This window comes from Aptenodytes forsteri, unplaced genomic scaffold, assembly GCF_000699145.1.
Source record: "Aptenodytes forsteri isolate BGI_AS27 unplaced genomic scaffold, ASM69914v1 Scaffold402, whole genome shotgun sequence".
NCBI lineage: Eukaryota > Metazoa > Chordata > Aves > Sphenisciformes > Spheniscidae > Aptenodytes > Aptenodytes forsteri.
The window spans coordinates 44,691-62,806 of record NW_008795144.1 but is presented as its reverse complement, the minus strand read 5'-3'; the positions used below and the strand labels follow the sequence as shown (position 1 = coordinate 62,806).

General features: G+C 36.7%; 1 protein-coding gene across 1 annotated transcript in view; it reads right to left on the bottom strand.

The window, feature by feature from the left end:
• Window positions 1-18,116, bottom strand: part of FBN2 (fibrillin 2) — a 205,879-nt gene that overhangs the window by 144,403 nt on the left and 43,360 nt on the right. The window contains exon 9 of the mRNA XM_019471859.1: window positions 419-616. Coding sequence (XP_019327404.1) covers window positions 419-616 — 198 coding nt within the window. The remainder of the gene's footprint in view (window positions 1-418; window positions 617-18,116) is intronic.

The window sequence follows — 18,116 nt, the reverse complement described above, 5'->3', positions numbered from 1 at the left end:
TCTAAATGATGGGATTAAAAAAAAAAAAAAGTCTATATAATAACTCCCAACCACTTCAGAAAGAAAACAACTCAGTAGCAAGAAATAGTGAATTTTTCAGTAGAATGAATGAGGTACAGCAACATAAGCCAGTTGCCTGATTGGTGCTCTACTGCAGTATGTGATGGACATTCTGACCTTTTCATGCTCTGTATTTATGGCTCCTTGACTGGCATTCATTTTTTCCAGGCACTTGAGTTTTGTTCTGTATGTACACTAGCTAAAATCTGGAAGCAGCAAAGCATATCCAAATTTTATCAAAACTAAGACATAAAACATACACAAGGAAAACAGTGATTTTGTTTTAAGTGGATGCAAGGTTTTCAACATGTGTATCAGCAACACAATAGTCATGCACAATTTAAACCAGAAGGCTTACCTTGACATGCTCCAGTGCGAATATTAGGGATGAAGCCACGACGGCATGGCTGAGGCTGAGCAGGGCACATTTCACAGGGGTGACCCCATGCACGCCCAATGGTTGCACAACAGAGGGTTTTTGTGCAAACAATTCCAGTTAGCTGGCCCTGACACATCTGGTTGTTAACTTGTGTGAAACATGGGCCTGTTCTGTAATCTGGAAAAAAGGAAAGATCACTGTATTATACAAGACAGCGTACTAGTAACTACAGAAGGAATCAATTTTTAATCCAGTAGATACCTATATTAAGAAACTTCCAAGAAGACCTGGAAATTTAAGTTATGTTACTGCTTACAGAAGTAGCATGACACCTTCCACTGAAGGTAATGATTTTCATTATTAGGATCTTTCAATTTATTTCTTTCTGATAGATGCAAGTAATGAAAGGCAGCTGGACCCAAAACTGATCTGTGCAGTGACAATATATCCAGTGAAATCCATAATAAATGAGAGTTTTACAAACAAACAAACAAGCAAGCAAGCAAACAATCAAAAGAGCAGATCAGATTAAGCAAACAAGGACTGGGAACTGGTTTTCTTGTTACTAAGTTACTTCATGGCGATTCATGGGAGGGAACTACAGACCACAGAGCCACACTTCTGTTCACTCCACGTTGATCAAGGTCCATGCCAGCGACTGTCACAGAATCAACATTCCTGCTGGAACGCTTGTGCAAAATAGTGCTACCTACAGAGGACTAATTGGTAAACCACCATTTATTTTCAGAGGAATAACATGAGATAATACAACCTATTCAAGCTATATTGAGTACCCTGAATATAGCATGCAAACTATATGAAAATATACTCCTAGTCAAATTCCTGTAAATGGTTAACTCATTAAGGTTCAACCTGTATAAAGAGAAAGATTTTTTGACCTCATGAGGCAACACAAACTGGGAACAACAATCAACTGAAATTCTCTAGGAACAAATGAGAAACAGATGGTTGCTCTAAGCCAGATTTCATATCCTTATAGAAACTTTAAGAGGGGGGAAAAAAAGAAGAAAATGCAAAGCTTCCACTCAGACTCAGTCACGTGAAAGGCGGCATAACAGTGGGGTTATGGCTGCTCTCCCTGCTATCCTGTCCTATTCTCCTTTTTCTCCTACTGAAAACACACTCCAGTACTGATATGTGGGGTCACACTGCCTTCCGCACACTTTCACTAGTGTGCAATTGGTCTCACAACCAAGCTACAAATGGGACAATCAATGCCTTCTAGAATTTGATACTTGCACCCTGAAGAATAAAATTAAGAGCTTTGACATGTTTGGAAAGGGAGAAAATGGTCTTCCCAGTGAGACCTCAGATTCAGTTTTCTTTGCACTAAGACACAAGGCTCTTAAAGTAAAAGCTAGCTCAAATAGAAATAAATGTTCTGTTCCCTATCTTCAATAAAGTTCATTCAGGTATCAGTCTGGGAAAGACTTTTGCACACAGTGATTTATACATGTTGGTGGTTAATTTCAACTGGGCTGTTCACTTTAAATGAAGTTCAGCAAGCACATAAGTATCCACAGCAAAAATGCCCAACAATAAAAGTAGATTAAAAGATCTTAAATACCCGGTAAGGACTGTGAATTTTAATCATCCTTGATTTTCATTAGAAAATAATCTTCAGAGTTATACCTTTAAGCTTCCCCTGTGTCCATCAAGCCACAAAGACAGTACTTTTAGTAAAATATGTACATTATAAAAAGAAAATCCTGTCCATTAGAAAAAGGTTTCAGTGATCTTTCAACATACTGGAAGACAAGCAGCTTTACAATGGTCTCAGTTTAATTACATCCAAGGCCCTTGCCAAATCGGAGAGAGCTGAATTTTTAACATAAAATACAGATCCTGATGACTGATAGCAGAAGACAGTGGTCTCATCAGGCTATAGCCTCATATGAGAATGACAAATATTTGAAACACAAACTCCAACCATCAAAGATTTAAATTCCAGTAACTCACTGTAATCTTGTCTGGATTTTGGGTAAGGGGTAAGGGTAAGGAAAAGACTCCATCACAGATTATGACTGTATACTTCTTTCATATAAAGTTTACACAGGTGTCACAAAGATTGAGGGGAATACGTGACAGACTGCATTTAACCTGCAAATCATCATCGATGGTCTGCCTGCTATCAGAAGAAAAACAGAACTGCTCAGAATTTAACAACTGAAAGAAGTGGAATTATATCCTGACTCAGGTGAAAACAAATGAGAATTTGGCTATTGAATTCAATGACAACACTACTTCATTGTTGGAAAACAGTATTATGCTCTCGCAAATAACTGTATTATAATTTATTTCCTAATATTATCTGTAAAAGCATTCTCAATGTCACACAGTGAAAGTAATGAGCTTCATATGCACGGAAAAAGCTTTTACCACTGCTCAATAAGCAGACTCCCATTCTAATGTCAACTAAGTTATATACACCACTAATATGATAGTAATACAAATTATTAAAAAAAGTCCACTCATTCTCTCATTAATGACTGAAGTATTATTGTTGGGCATTTTTGCTGTGGATACTTATGTGCTTGCTGAACTTCATTTAAAGTGAACAGCCCAGTTGAAATTAACCACCAACATGTATAAATCACTGTGTGCAAAAGTCTTTCCCAGACTGATACCTGAATGAACTTTATCAAAATAATAGGCAGATTCTGGGAAAGTCTGTGGTCTGCTCTATGTATTGAGAGCTGACTGTTTGACTCTAACCTGCACATTGCAGAATTCTTGCCCAAGTGATGATTGCAGTCAGATCAATAAAGATTGAGTCTTTCCTGAAAATTAAGATTGATTTTAGACTCCTCATGAATGAGATTCTCAAAAACATGATGCTGAAAAAGACAAAAGGATGTGTGTGGGTAAACCTGAAAAGACCATTTACGAGCCACTAGCAACACTGAGAGTCCCATTATAATATATAATCACTATCAGAAGGAAGTAAGATTTCCAGTAGTGCAAGGGAGCACAATCTCTGGATCCACACAGATCTGTATGGGAATACCAAATCCTGTCCTGCTTCCAAAGTTGTATTCTGCATCAGCCCATGTAGGCATGGATCTATTCCTGGAGGGCTACTCAATGTGCAACTCCTCTGCAGAACTTAAGCATGATGGCTAGTCATGCATTCCTTATTCCATGCACGCAAATGGAGTCCAGTTCTTCATGGGGGAATGTCCCCTATAATGAAATCAAATAATGATTTATTATGCATCTTTCAAATTTCCAAAGCTTGCATTCACCAGGACTGATAATCTTGACATCCCAGCTCACTTTGGGACTCCTATTCAGAAAATAAGTAGTTCTGCTGGACAATATTGTATTTTTGTAGCATCTGTTCTCCGAGGTACACTTTTTTATAGGACCAATCTTTGGATAACATTACAGTAGGAGTAGAAATACAAATTATGTATTTTTCTGTTTAATGGTTGGTGATCCATAGGAATATTCTGGCCAAAGACCTTCCATGTTAAGAAGTTTGGTATCCAATCAGACAAGATTAAACTTGGAACTTAAATTTGAGTTGTGAATTGTCTTTGAGTTCCATTACCTTCCCATAAGACTTAAGATGATTATGTATACACTCTGCCAACCCTACTAATGAAAAGTTGAGTTTGGAGGGTGCGTTTGAAAGAAAGATTAGAGAATAAAACCAGACTACAACGAGTGTTTGTGCAAGAAAATATGAATGAGTTAGATACAAGAAGCAGTGATACCAATACACCCATTGCTTAATATATCCCATTAAATAAGAAACATATGCTCTGGAAACCTATATATATGTGCCTACCCATGCCTTAATAAACAGAAAGTGCATAAATCATAATGTTCAGGTTCTAGAACCAAGCAACTTCCATCAGTGTAAGTCTGCAGTAGGGTATCTAAAAATCTGACTACTGCATCTTAAACAGTAGAAGAACAAACGGAACTATCATTAAGCTTCCAGGTAGATTTACAAATAAAAATAAATTCAACCCAAAATGCTGAGATCCTGAACGATACTTCAGAATAATGACATATAAGCAACAGATCCTGAGCTCTTAAAGAGAATGTGCGGCTTATAGAACCTTGGGTTACAGAAGCAGGAACCTAGCAGCAGACCATTTCCAGATAGCAACAGGGAAGTAACCTGCTATCTGCACCTGGCAAGAGTGGTTCTTTGCACAGCTAGGGCAACTGCATTTCAAACGGGATGCTGGAAAACTGGAAAAATGATGCAAAGAGTCAGAAGAATAATTTAAGATTTCAGAAACATGCTTTATAGTAATACGAATATTTTAAAATAACATTGTAATTAAAAATATTATCCATAACAAATGTATCCATTTTAAAAATCTTTATCCATTCAGTTTATCCAAAATGAATTCCAAAGGTAAAGAGTCTGAGTAGTGGCTGGTCTTCTATCCTAAGAAGATAACATAAGATTTTACAGTATGACGTGAACTCAGGCATTTTCTGGCTAATAGTAAAGTACAGCTCTTTACATAAAGGTCTCCAGTCACATAGTGTATTTTTACTTACAGGAAGCAAACATACTAAAACTAGACGCCATTCTGAAGATACTTTGTAGTTTCAAATGAAGCTGTGTATTTGATTCAGAAATTACCATGGGAGATTCTATGGTCTGTTTTATACAGTCAGTCAAAACTATATTATTATAATGGTTCATCTGACCTTAAAAACCCTGAGTTTATCAGTCAATCATCTCTTCCATACTGGTTTTCTTGTCTTATTGTTAGGTGTTTCTTCATTTACTCCTTTCCCAGCATTGCTGCCAGAATAGTTTTGCCAGAAAGAACATGTGTTAGAACACATGTTATAAATAATTTGTTGCTTAGAAAGGGTAGTTGCTTTGGTGAAAGAAAGTGATTTTCAGCACATACGTGTTATGCATTTTTTTTAACCTCAGAAAATTATATTTAATATGCACCATGACTTGGAGAATGACAACCTTTATCAACAATCCAAACTGTTAATATAATTAAATTTAATAAGAAGTACTTTTTTCTTGGCATCAACATAAAAAAAAAAACCCTGGAAATAGCTTACTGGACTTCTAAATTTAATTATACTACAGCATTTCTATTCTTTCCTAAAGTATGTATTCTGTATTCACAAATGGGACTATCTAGTTATCATGGTCCTTGAGATCTTTTTCATTAATTCCCTTTTAAAAAATGTTAAGTCTATTCTAATTCTACCTGTAATTTAAAAAAGGATATTTGACAGGGAGCCTGCCACAAGGATTAGAAACGTAAGAATTCGTGTTGGGTGTGGTCCAATATCCATCTATTTTGTTTTTCTTCCTGTACCTCTGGCCAAAACCAGATGATTCAGATGAAGGTGTAAAAAGCCTGCTGTAAGTAGACATGGGATAATCTGGCTGCCACATTAAGTTTCCTCCTGGTGTCTAACACCCATTAGCTCAAAACCTGAAACACAATGTTTAACATCCCGACTACCATTTGTTGTCATTCAGGACAAAACATTAAAATATTTTGGTACACATATAAGGATCCAATTTCTATCTGAATTTTGTCATAGTCCTAGCCTCCACAGTTTCATACTGTGTTAACCACTCCTGCCCATGAAAATTTTACCTCTTCTTAGGTAACTAAAAAGAGAAAAGGTGAGACATAAAGAAAAAGAAAAGTAAAAAGGCACCTAGACATGTTGGAATGTCCATTGCAAGTTATCTGGAAGAATATGAAAACTTGAAGTTTCTTTTCAAAGGAAAGCACAGACTGAAATTTTAACTGAAGGCTCCCAACACCAAAATATTGTTTCTGAGTAAAGCCCAACAGTACTGTTTGTGGTACAGTGGCAGTCTCCTGCCCCTATATAAAGCCTATGTAAAAGCCCCAGAAGGGTAAAAGGATGTAGACCGCAGTGCTGGAGCAGCATACTATCACAAATTCTGTATTTCATGTCTGAGTGCTAGAGAGATTAGCAAGAAGGAACTGTAAAGTCTCTTCCAACATTTTTATTTGAACAAAACTCCATAGAACCATAACTAAATATGAAAGCAATGTGTCTGGAAGTAAATATTTTTAACTATAAGCTATTTGGAATATTGATACTTCTATTACTAAAATTAAAATACTGAAAACTTTAAGCATGTTGATCAGTATGAATCACATGAGGAGTGAGTAAAGGAGGAGATCTGAGATATGCCCTCCCACCCCTGTCAATTAAAGAACAAAACCTAATACTTGATAAATCTGTTTCACTTCCTTACGAAGCAAATTTGCCTTTCATAAGGACTTTTTACAGAACCTCTCTCCCATAAGTATGATTTAGCAAATATTAATGAAGGGATGAGAAAATAAGTAATTTCAACTTCTACCACCTCACTTGCAGGCTCAAGTAAACAGTTTATTTTTATTAATGATACCTGAAAAATCCATTTCATACATCAGCATTATTAGATAAACAACCTAATACATGGGACCTGAATGCTGGAAAGTAGTACCTGCTGTTAGGGTTACCAGGAACTTTATTCCCTTCCAAAAGAAAAATTAGCACAGTGGGTGAAAGTCCAAGAGGCTAGACTCCATGTCAAGGAAGCTTCCGACTGGAGAGATTAAGTCTGTATTGGCAAAGATCTGAAGTTAAATTCACCTTGCTAGAAGATGCTCCAACAGGAAACATGCTGGAGGAACAACTGTATTACACCTCTGATAGGATGCTGTAGCAAATTTCCCCATAATTTCCGCTAACATTTAGAGGTCTCCAGAAACCTGAAACTTATTTTTGCTGCTTGTTGCAGCACCTGGTCCTTGATTACTGATGAGATTTTTCAAAGAAACTGTATCTGAATTTTCCCCTTTGCAATGTGAAATCTAAATGTTTCAATAATTAAAAGTATAATTGAGCTCCATCTTCCTGCAGTGGGAAATCCCACAATGTGTGACTCCTACCATAATACCAGCAGGATTGGAAGAGCAAGGCGTGCCCCATTCTCCCACTGATTCTGCATGAATGACAGCGTTGCCCAGACATTCTGTTTCCAAAAAATGGGAGATCAGGGCTTTCCTTGATTAACTTTTCATCTGAGTATGAAAGGGTCGGTAATACTCATAGTTGTACTTGAGTTCAGACCACAAATCTGAAATGTATGCATATGCAAATATTATTCTTCTTCTTCAACTCCAACATCTGCAGATCATAAGTCACAGTATGCAAAAAGATATTTAAACATTACAAAGGTACATATGTTTGTTTTATTAAAGATTATCTAAAATTGTTTTTCCTTTAATATTTTAATCATCCTAATATGGAAAATTGTTCTTTTTGCAGTAATGCTTAGCTGCCAACACTGAGGGTTCACCATAAGGGAGGTTTCAAAGGTAACAAGAAGTTAGATGAATTGTACTGATTCAGGCTTGATACAAATAAAAAGCATTTTTTTCAAAGGTGACATCCAACAAGTTAAGGAAAAAAGATTGTTGGCTGAAAATGAGAGCTAGTCTCTTGGAAAATGAGAGAGTCTTGGCAAAGCTATTGATTTCTCTTGGAAAAAACAGTCGATGGGCAGTACAGCTATTTAGACTACAAAGTTCACATAAACCAAAGCTTGAATAGTAAAGTCTGAGCCTCCTTCCCCCGGCTTTTTTTTTTTAAAAAAAAGAAAACTTCTGTGTCAAGTCCTTAATTATTTAATACAATTAAGTTTATGATTAACATAAACAATGAACACCAAAGTCTTTTAAACATTTTAAATTGTGGAAAACTCAAAGTTGAGACACATCCCCAGAAGGTTCTTTAGTCATTGTCTGAAGCAATGATTTTTATAAATCTTTTTTTGATATGTAATAGTGAAGAAGAGCAGTTTAGTTGAAAAAGGTTTTGAACATTTATGTTAAATATATCATGAAGGCTTAAATGTTTTTACACAGCTGACAGCTTTCATTTTCAGGTTGAATTTTTACTACTGTTCTACTGGTCCCACATGACCATTTCTGACCAGCTCCTGCAATGCAATACTTTCCATCACACAAACTCCTGCGATTGATTAGGCAACTTAATATACACATGGAAATTAAAAAGGGAGTGGAGGGGCAGCTCTAAATGAAAGAAGAAAAACAAAGCATGTTTAATGCAGCAGTCTATGTGGGCTTTGTAGCTTTTAGCAAAATTCCAGTTTCCACCAGTACTGCTGTCATGTCCATTCTAAGCACGTTCTCATTTTCCTCTTGCTGGAACAGCAAAAGCAGCTCTTTTCCAAAAACAACATTCCAGGGTTCACACACCCATTTTAATATAATTGATATTATGTCAGTTTTAAGCAGATAAAGTATTAATATAGTATTATCTGCAGATCTTAAAAGTCTTTTTTTAAATGAAAAATAATTCATTCTTACACAGCTAAGCACATGGGAAAGGATAGCAAAGTACCAGATAATCAACAATATTTCTGAAATAAAATGCAATTTTCTGTAATCAATCTCAACATTGAAGAAAATGCTTCTAATATTTTAAGACAAAATATTTTGAAAAATATACACACAAAAAAAGCAGAGAAAGATAGAAACATGGAAATACTTTGCTTTTGTCATTTATGGAATTTAGCTGCTTTCAGAAGCAACCTTTTTCCCTATGCTTACAAACTTCTTGGAAGAAACTGTTGCCATGTGCAACTGCAGTATCATACACTGACTGCTACAAAATTTCAAGTGTAGAATAAAAGCTGGAAAATAAATATAACTAAATCTTGGTTCCAGCAAGGTCTCCAATTTTGGTTTGTTTGGAGCTTCGTGTAAATGTATATATTTCCTTATACTTCCACAAGCCCTACTACTACATAAAGATTGAATCCGAGTTTGGATATTGGACTCTAATGAAATACCTCTACTAGCAAATACTTAACACACAAGCTGACACACAACGAAATAATAATCACCAGTTACTACAAGAAGTTACAGGCTGAATTACCCCAGTGCAAAGTGTACATGGAGACAAGAAATCACAAGAATAATTTTTTGCACGATTCAGCAGTTTGTAACTACTCTCCTACTATTAGCTTCTTACATCTTTACTTTGCTGAGATGTCTACAAAATTCAAAGCAGTGAAGTAACTCTGTGTATCACGCTGCCTACTGCCCTCTCCTCTTACGTTTCTCCTTTGAGTTAGAGGAATTCCCAGCATACTGGCATTCTGGTTCACAACTAGGCTCCTTCAGAACTACAGCACAACAAATAATACCTGTCCCCAAAGCCCCAAGCCCCAAACCTCAAAACTTTAATGGAAGGGAAGCCAGATATTTTCCTCTCGACCATAAGGTCAAGGGTAAGACCTAAATCCACCAAATACCAGAAGACCAGAGTGAAGCCAAGGCCATTTAAATCCCCACTGGGAGAGCACACTATACTACCAACAAAGCTTTGTAGGTGGAACAGGGTAGCGCAGAAAGATTTTCTGTTACAGCCTGACAGCTGGATGTTTGATTTTCAGTGACAGAAAGGATTGTCCTTACCTCTGCTGAAACTCCATACCCTGCACAAAACCTTGTATTCAGATTTCATTGACAAGACAAGATTTGCCCACATGATGAAAAGAAAAAGATATTACTCATTAAAACTTAGACTCTGGAAAGCTGGACAAATGCACATTATAGTCTTCAATTCCTTCATATCCCAAGAATTAAGAAGTCAATACCTTGCTGTATGCCTGCAAAGAAAATATGCTACTTTTGTGGACCATAATATGAAAACTTTAATTACATCTTCCACAGGTTTTTGGTTCCCCACCCCAGGAAATGAGTGCTATTCAGTTCAACCTCAAAGGAACAGAATCTCTTGTCAGCAAAGAGGAAATTTAAAGATTCAGGTCTGCAGATGTGATAACCTTTTAAGAGGATTGAAGACTAGTGTAAAGAGCACAGTGCAGAGTCCCCCTCCCCACCCTCACCCCCCTGCTTTGGAGCTGAGTGTCATTACTCATGCCAGAAAACAATCCCACTAATGAAAGTGAGGCATTTTGTACTGGTTAAGACTACCCACATGGACAAGGGTTTGCAGAACAGGTCCACGGAGAATACTTAATTATTCTCAGAAACTCCGATCTCACCATGGTATGTTGGGACATATTTCGGTTAGCCAAGTGCAGAAGAGCAGTCAGGACAATTTAAAGGTGCAAAAATAGAGTTTTCTACAGCTGCAAAACTTAAAAGCAGCTAAACGTAACTTCAACTTTTGTGGTAGGCGGAGAAGTGGTCCAATTTTTTTTTCAACCCTCTCGCAATCTGCGTACTACTTTGTGACGTCAAAAATAAGAAGGAAGACATAAAAGGAGATGAAGTTTACATGTTAGCCCCCAGCTGGCCACAACCCAGAGTCAGAACAAAGTTAGGCGCCGTAACGCATGATGGAGCCTCTGCTGAAGTTAGGTAACAGTGAATGACTGCAGTGTGGAGTCTCTCCCATTAACTGTATTCTTCTTAGTAGCCCTTTTAGGAAGGCCTTCAGAATGCATCCATACTCACAAAAAGAGGAGGGAAAATACTTCATAACCAATTCCTGCGTAAATTAAGAAAAACATGCAAAAAGGCTCAGCAGATCAGAAACCCTATTAACACCATGGACATGCAGGTGAATGCAATGTTGTTAATTGCTAATGTAAGTAGGAAAAACAACTGCTTCACACATTGCTCTTAGGAAAAAAAAAAAGCACATTTAGCTTGCAAGAAACATTTCCCCAGATGACAGTCTAGACTATCCTGATACTTTGTTTGAGTTGATAATAAACTAAAAACCCAGCCAGTTACTATTTACTAAAGTTCCCTCTGTGGAGTGGCAAAAGCATAGTTTCCTCTCCTTCAGATCTCTGTTTTTTGTTCAGCAAAACAAAAGAGCTTTAGAGATTTACCTCTTTGGCTTATACAATATTTTCAGTGGGACACTCTAAAGCTGGGCATCTTTCAACAATCAAAATATAGGACAGAAGTTAATTCAGAGGATTCATCTCTTTTCCCAATAAACAAACAACTTACTGCGATTTCTCATATACGAAGCTATTACTTTGAGGTGGAATCAACCAGCTTACTTTTGGCACTCCAGTATTTTGCAACCCTGGACACAATGTGCTCTTGATTGGCTTCAGCAAACTCTATCCCTGATAATACCTGGATTACTCTTTTCCATATAATTTTATCAGAGTAACTATAGCTTTTAAGACATTGCATAACTAATACTTATGAAGACAGATATGACTGAAAATTTAAAGCAGAGCAAATTTAAAGAATTTTAAACCTTTATATTGAATTCATTTTAAATTCAATAGTTTAAAATTAAACATTTTCTTTGATACATAATTGCTGTGCCATACTTCACTGTCAAAATCATTAAAACTTTTAATTCTAAAGTCCAATATGCTTTTCACCAGTTACATGAAGCTTACTTTTTGACTGTTTCAAGCTGAGTAACAGAAACATTTTCTAGCCTCTATCTTTCTGTTTCCCTTCTTAGGGAAGGGAAACTTCCCTAAACTAGTAGACCAGTTCAGTGCTACAGCGTTTAGGTAGCAAAACCAGAAGATCTACATTTAAATGCAAACCATGGTCCTAAACATGAATTCTGTTCTTAATCAAAACTCCCAGTAGCTTCTCTGGGATTTCTGCCAGACTTAGTACTGCAGGACTGAACCCAAAAAGTCTATTTTCATTGGCCTCAGCTGCTCCCTGGGAATCTGCAGAGACAGAAGACTCCCCTCTCCCTGTCAGCAGAAGAGAGAATTATGACTGTAGCATGCTATCAGCCTTGTGAAGGGCACTCCATGAGCGAGAAGGCTGTACACAGGGAAAGACAACGAAGTCATGGCAAAGAAGGAAGGACATGCACACTACACATTTCACCCTCACCAGAAATAAGTTGGAAAGATACTTGAAAGTCAATACTCCCAAAGACTAGATCTGCCAGCTGCTCAGAGACCCTGCATTTTGTAAAATCTGATCTCGAACACTGAATTTGTCAGGGAGCTGGTAGCAGAACAGACATAGTGAAAGATATCAGGGCATGCAAAAAACACAGGAGGAGAAAACAGAAAAAGAAAATTATTTCCAAATATCTGGCATCTGTCTAACCCCCAACCATAGAGCCACACAGACTTTTGTCCCCTCCATACTCATCCTCCTGGCTCAACATTTACACGGTTTTATTAAACTCCTTTTTTATTAATCAAAACAAGTATAAGGTTTACAGCGAATGACTATGCCCTTTAAGGGAAAAGTAAACAAACAAACAAAAAATCTTCCCATTTCTCATTCTTCAAACTCAAGTTTCCATGAGAAGAACTGTTCGGCTGTTATTGAACAATATATCTATACTTTTCCTCTTTTACTTCTTGCTCAACCATTGAGCTCCAGTACAATATTAAAAAAGAAGACACAAAGGAATATTCAAAGCCCTCTTTTCACTCTCTCTCAGCTCTAATTTGGCACCTCTGTGTACACAGAACATGCATACACACACCAAGGTAAAACAACAATTCAACAATTGTGTTGTATGATGACACTCTTCATGGGCTTTACAGGAGTAAGTTAGATCACTCTATGTGACAGCAGTGACATAAAATATGTAGTTATTTATATAAAAGTATGCAGAAATATAAACAAATATAAATATACATTTATATGACTCGTATTAAAAAATATATAAAATACCCTCTTCATATATATGCATGTATAAACATATATAGTTACACATACACAACATTGTCAACAGTACAGCAGGTTAGTATAGCTTTACTATGCTTGCTTGCACACTCCTGTGTAAGAATTTGGGAATAGTAATATATAATTATATATATCAACATTTGGGAATAATTATATAGCTATCAAAACTACAACCACTAAAAACACCCAGAGCAATGACGTAACTAATGCTACCAATACACCCCACAAGCTTGAACAGTTTAACAATAGAATTCTTTCTAAGACTACTGACGATGTGTAAAAATGTTTTTTAATTTACATTTCCTATTTATCTTCCAGAGGATAATTTTTTTTAATACTAGACTGACAACCAACAGTGCAAATTACTGGAAATGTGCTACCAATACCAGGGTGGGAGGGAGGGGGGGGAGAGAGAGAGAGAGAGAGAGGAACCTCCAAAGCCTACTCAAAGTATGAACTCATTTGAAATTTTAATTGCCTGTGTACTACTAATAAAGGCCTATGTTTGCTTTTTTCTTTCAATTAATTTTTTCGTCTATGACCCCTTCAGCTATGAAGCAATTTCAGCTTAACAATACATTAATGTAGCATGGTTCAAAATTTCCTGCCACTGTTTTAAGTTTTAAAAACAACTATGACTACAAAGTATCAATTAAGTCCTTACTTAGAACTAAAAACTTCAAGGGACAAACACTAATCCTTCACAACTCTTTAATTATTATGAGATTTCCATCTCTTCTTGTTTCCAGCTTTTAAAAGTGAATTAGCACTGCTGATGAGGATGGGTTGGCTCTTTGACTGTTTTGACCAGAAAAGTATCTTGTAAGAATTTGTATTACTATAGCTTTTTTAGTTTAGATACATATTTTTACCTAAAATGTATACAGAAAGGTAAGCTCTTTTATTAGATAAAGCTGAAACAGTTGAAGAAAAATGGAAAAGTAATTGGGATCTGCGTCCCCTTATCACATCTGAAAAGACTCGGGGTTTGTCTGGTTTAATTATTTAAACCAGTCTAGTCCAGCCCTTCCTTCAGAAAGCATCTCCGTAAGTGTGCTTAATCAGTGTCTGTATGTCACTATTTTCAGATGTTACTAGAAACCAACGCAGAAGCAAAAGCATATCCCATGCATTCGAGGGCTTTTCCTTTCCTCCTTGGGAGACCTTAGGTAACCTGACTGAAATGAACAGAAATCTTTCCGCTAGATTTCAATACAGCTGGATTTGTTACAAGTTTCTGTGTTACGTTTCTTCTACTTCTTCTACAGGCAGCCCCCACCCCTTCCTCTCCTAATCCATTCTACGCATTTTCCTATATTTGTTTTTTTCTTCTTAAAGTGTAAAGCATGGGGAGAGGCAGAGTGAAAAACATCACAGAGCTGTATTTTTAAAGTACCCACAAAATATTAGCAATATGTGAAAGCATTAAAAAAAATATTGCTTGTTTTGGTGTTATATTTTAGAAATAGGTATGCATCACAAGTAACTATGCTTTTGGTTCAGTTCATTGTAATTTTGAACCTTATACGTCTGATTTAGACAATAAGCAGAGTGGCTTCAGGCAGAGGACTGGCAATAGAGACAGAAGGGAACTGTAAAGACATAACACTATGAAGCAATAGAATTACACCTTTGGAGTGTGATGGCATTAATAAAAAGGAAATTTACTGAAGTAAAATTACACCAGAAGAAAACTACTCTACTTCTTTAAAAGCTACTGTTTTAGAAAATGAAATAAAAGAAAGTTCTTTGGTTTGAAAGGTTTTTGCTTAACTAATGTGAAGATCTGTAGTTTAAATAACTTCTATATTGTTGTATATTGTAAGATACTCATCAAATTATAAAAGTTTTCATCATCTAAGATACACTAATAGAAATGAAGTTAAATGATTCTCTAAGCAGAAAAGAACAAAGAACTCCAGTTATTCCTAGTGCCACATTCAAACTGTGTTTTGGATACCTTGTCAAGAGGAGATAAAAAGATAGCTTTACTCAGTTCATGATGCTGGCCCATCTGTGAGCAACCTGATGCCTCACAAAGTGAAACAGCATTAATCATCTTCCCTATACTGGTTTATGAGTGAGAAGGATTGCTCCAGCAACTGTCAGAAATCACAGACATCACTTATTAAAGTCCCTTTTTCAACCTTGATCAAAACGTCTTTTCTATGGGCAAGATGTAGGGTTATACAGGAGCAACATTAGTCACTTTACAGTAATAAAACAGTAATTGCAGCTTGCTGTGAAAATTCTTCCTCTGGCAGGATCCTGATGGCCTTGGGGAGCCTTAGAGCTCTGCAGTGGTACAAAGTGGCACAACTCAGTCTGCTTTTACAATAAGCAAATAAAAGGGTCCAAAAAGGGGAATGAAAACAGAAACATTAATTCCAATTCTACAAAATCACAAGAAGATTGAAAATTTTATGTAATTACGCTGAAACTGAATTTTTGTCAGTAAAGAACTTCGCATTATACACCTTAACTCTTAACATGGAGAGGGAACATCTTTTCACATACGTGCCTAAATTGTCACATTTGCATACAGCAGTCAAATAACCAAAGGAATCCTTTACCTAATGAATGCAAGATTATATTCTAAATTGTACCATCTGAGACTTAATTTTGCGACACTGATCTCCAACTTTCAATCAGTGAGGACTTAAAAAAAAAAATTCTCAGGAAAGAAAACATCTTACAGTTTCAAATGATACAATTTCTATACTGGAAAATGTCTCTTCCATTGTTACATTTTATTATTTTCAGATGTTTTTGGTTTAGCTGGGAGGCCTTGCTTAAACTTTCCATTTACTGTAGATATTGCAGATTAAGCTTGCATTCTACAAATATTCAGAAGCAATGAAAGTTTTTGGGCATCAGACTGCTAAGTGTGAGGTAGGTACATGATGTCTCTGGTAGTACGTCTAAAAAGTCATATTACAGAATGATCCATCAGTTAAAATACTTGAAATGAGGTAAAAAATTAACAAGGATTCTCCCTTTATATTTTTCCCGTCATTTATGCTATAAGGTGCAAAGGCTGAAAAGATCTGAAAATTCTCTCTCTAACTAGCACATAAACCAGGTCTTAAGTTTTAGACGCAAAGAGGAGACACAGCTCAAGGTCTTGAAGAAGATGAAGAGCAAAATTTTAGCTCACACGCAAAGGTCATTTACTGTCAGTCCTAACAAGAAAACTGCAGATTCAGAGTAACGCAGAGTCAGGGACTGAGGAATGATACACCCACTCCGGAAATACACACCCGCACTGAAAGCATAGGGAGGATAACACAAACAGCCTACTGTGTCTCACCCCAACATGAGAGGATAGTTAGGGAGGAAGAGCAGAGCAGAAAGGAAGAAGCAGGCTACAAGGTTGGATATCATGACAGTAGAGACATACCTCTTTTTAGGCATGGCAGGGAATTGTTTCTCTGAAGCCAGAGATTTGTAGCTATAGAGAAAGACAACTGAAAGATTCCTGCATGAGAAAAAGTTTAATCTGACAGTTTTAAGGTGTGAAGAGAAGGTCTGGACATCAGCTACAAACATATTTTTTTCCCTTGATGAGTTGCACTTATTGAAAGCACAATGAATTGGAGGTACTTTGCAAGTCTGTTAGTTATATTGCAGCCTGATTTCCAAGAAGCACCTGGAGCTCCTAATGAAGTCAGTAAGAGAAATGTTGTTCATCACCTTTGAAAAATCAGGACACTTAATCTTACTTGATTCTTGCAGGCTAAGAATCAGTATAAGGCAAGACAGATGCAAAATAGCTTTTCTTGGTAGACAATGTTAGGTACTGTAATGCTGTACTCACATTAAAATGGTATTACACACTCTGCCTCTCAAGCAGAGAAGAGACCATACATGGTCATCAGACTGCAAAATTTTCTATCCCTCCTCAGCCCTGATTAAGAATAGATGACCATGTTTATTAAGCCACTGACTGGAATGAGGAAATCTTTTGTTATCATCCATTTGTTTAGGACACATAATGTATGCCACACCCTACTTGAAAATCAGCTCAAAGCTCACATAAAATACAGAGCTGTGCACATATGGGAAAAGTCTGCATTCCCCGCGAAGCTGCACAGGCAAAATACAATCCTCAGGAAATGTTTTCTTTAATGTGAAGATGACAAAGTATCCACAATAGTGATTTGCCCAATAACCTGCCACGTAAGTAGTCAACAGTTTCTTTTTTGAAAAATAAATTTCATACCACAATGGCAAAACACACAAAGACGCTAAAAAAATAGCACAGTACCACAAAGCCACATGCTGAGGTGGTTGTCCTTAATGGGGCGTATAGAGCAGCCGAAGATTCAGAGAAGAGCAGGCAGACCTATGCCACTACTCTTCTAGTGATATTTCCTTTATAAGGATTATTATTACCTCTTCTTTTTTTTCACTTTATATTTAAGATCAGTAAGAACTGATCTTAGTGATATCCCTCCTGTTTTTTGTGAAATTTATCCAAAATCCTTGTTGCACAGCTTTTAACACCTCAGCGAGTTTAGCAGCACGTCAAGATTTCCAGCCAATACCTTACTACAGTTTTTTCACATGTGCTGGTAGTGTTACAGTGTGTATAGCTCCACTGCTGTGAACCGACAATGTGTTGAAACTTGGCTATATGAACTGACCTTAAGCACTAACGTCTTCATTTCTCCATGGAGCTCATCAAAATGCTTTTTTCAATCCCTGTCTGATGCAGATTTCACCGTTTACCCATGCTGCTTTTATTCTATTCGATTTCATTCCTGACTGTTTTCCTTCCACTGTTTTCAACAGCTCATTACTTCACAAGGAATATTTCAACTCTCGCTTTATTTGTTATTTCCATTGACTTTTCCTTTGCTGTTCTTTTGGGCTTTTCATGCTTTGAACACCTTGCATATCACTGGCTATTAGTTGGCTAATTTAAGGTAGCGATTAAATAAAGAAAAATCTTCTCTATAAAGAGTCGTCTAAGAAAAGGT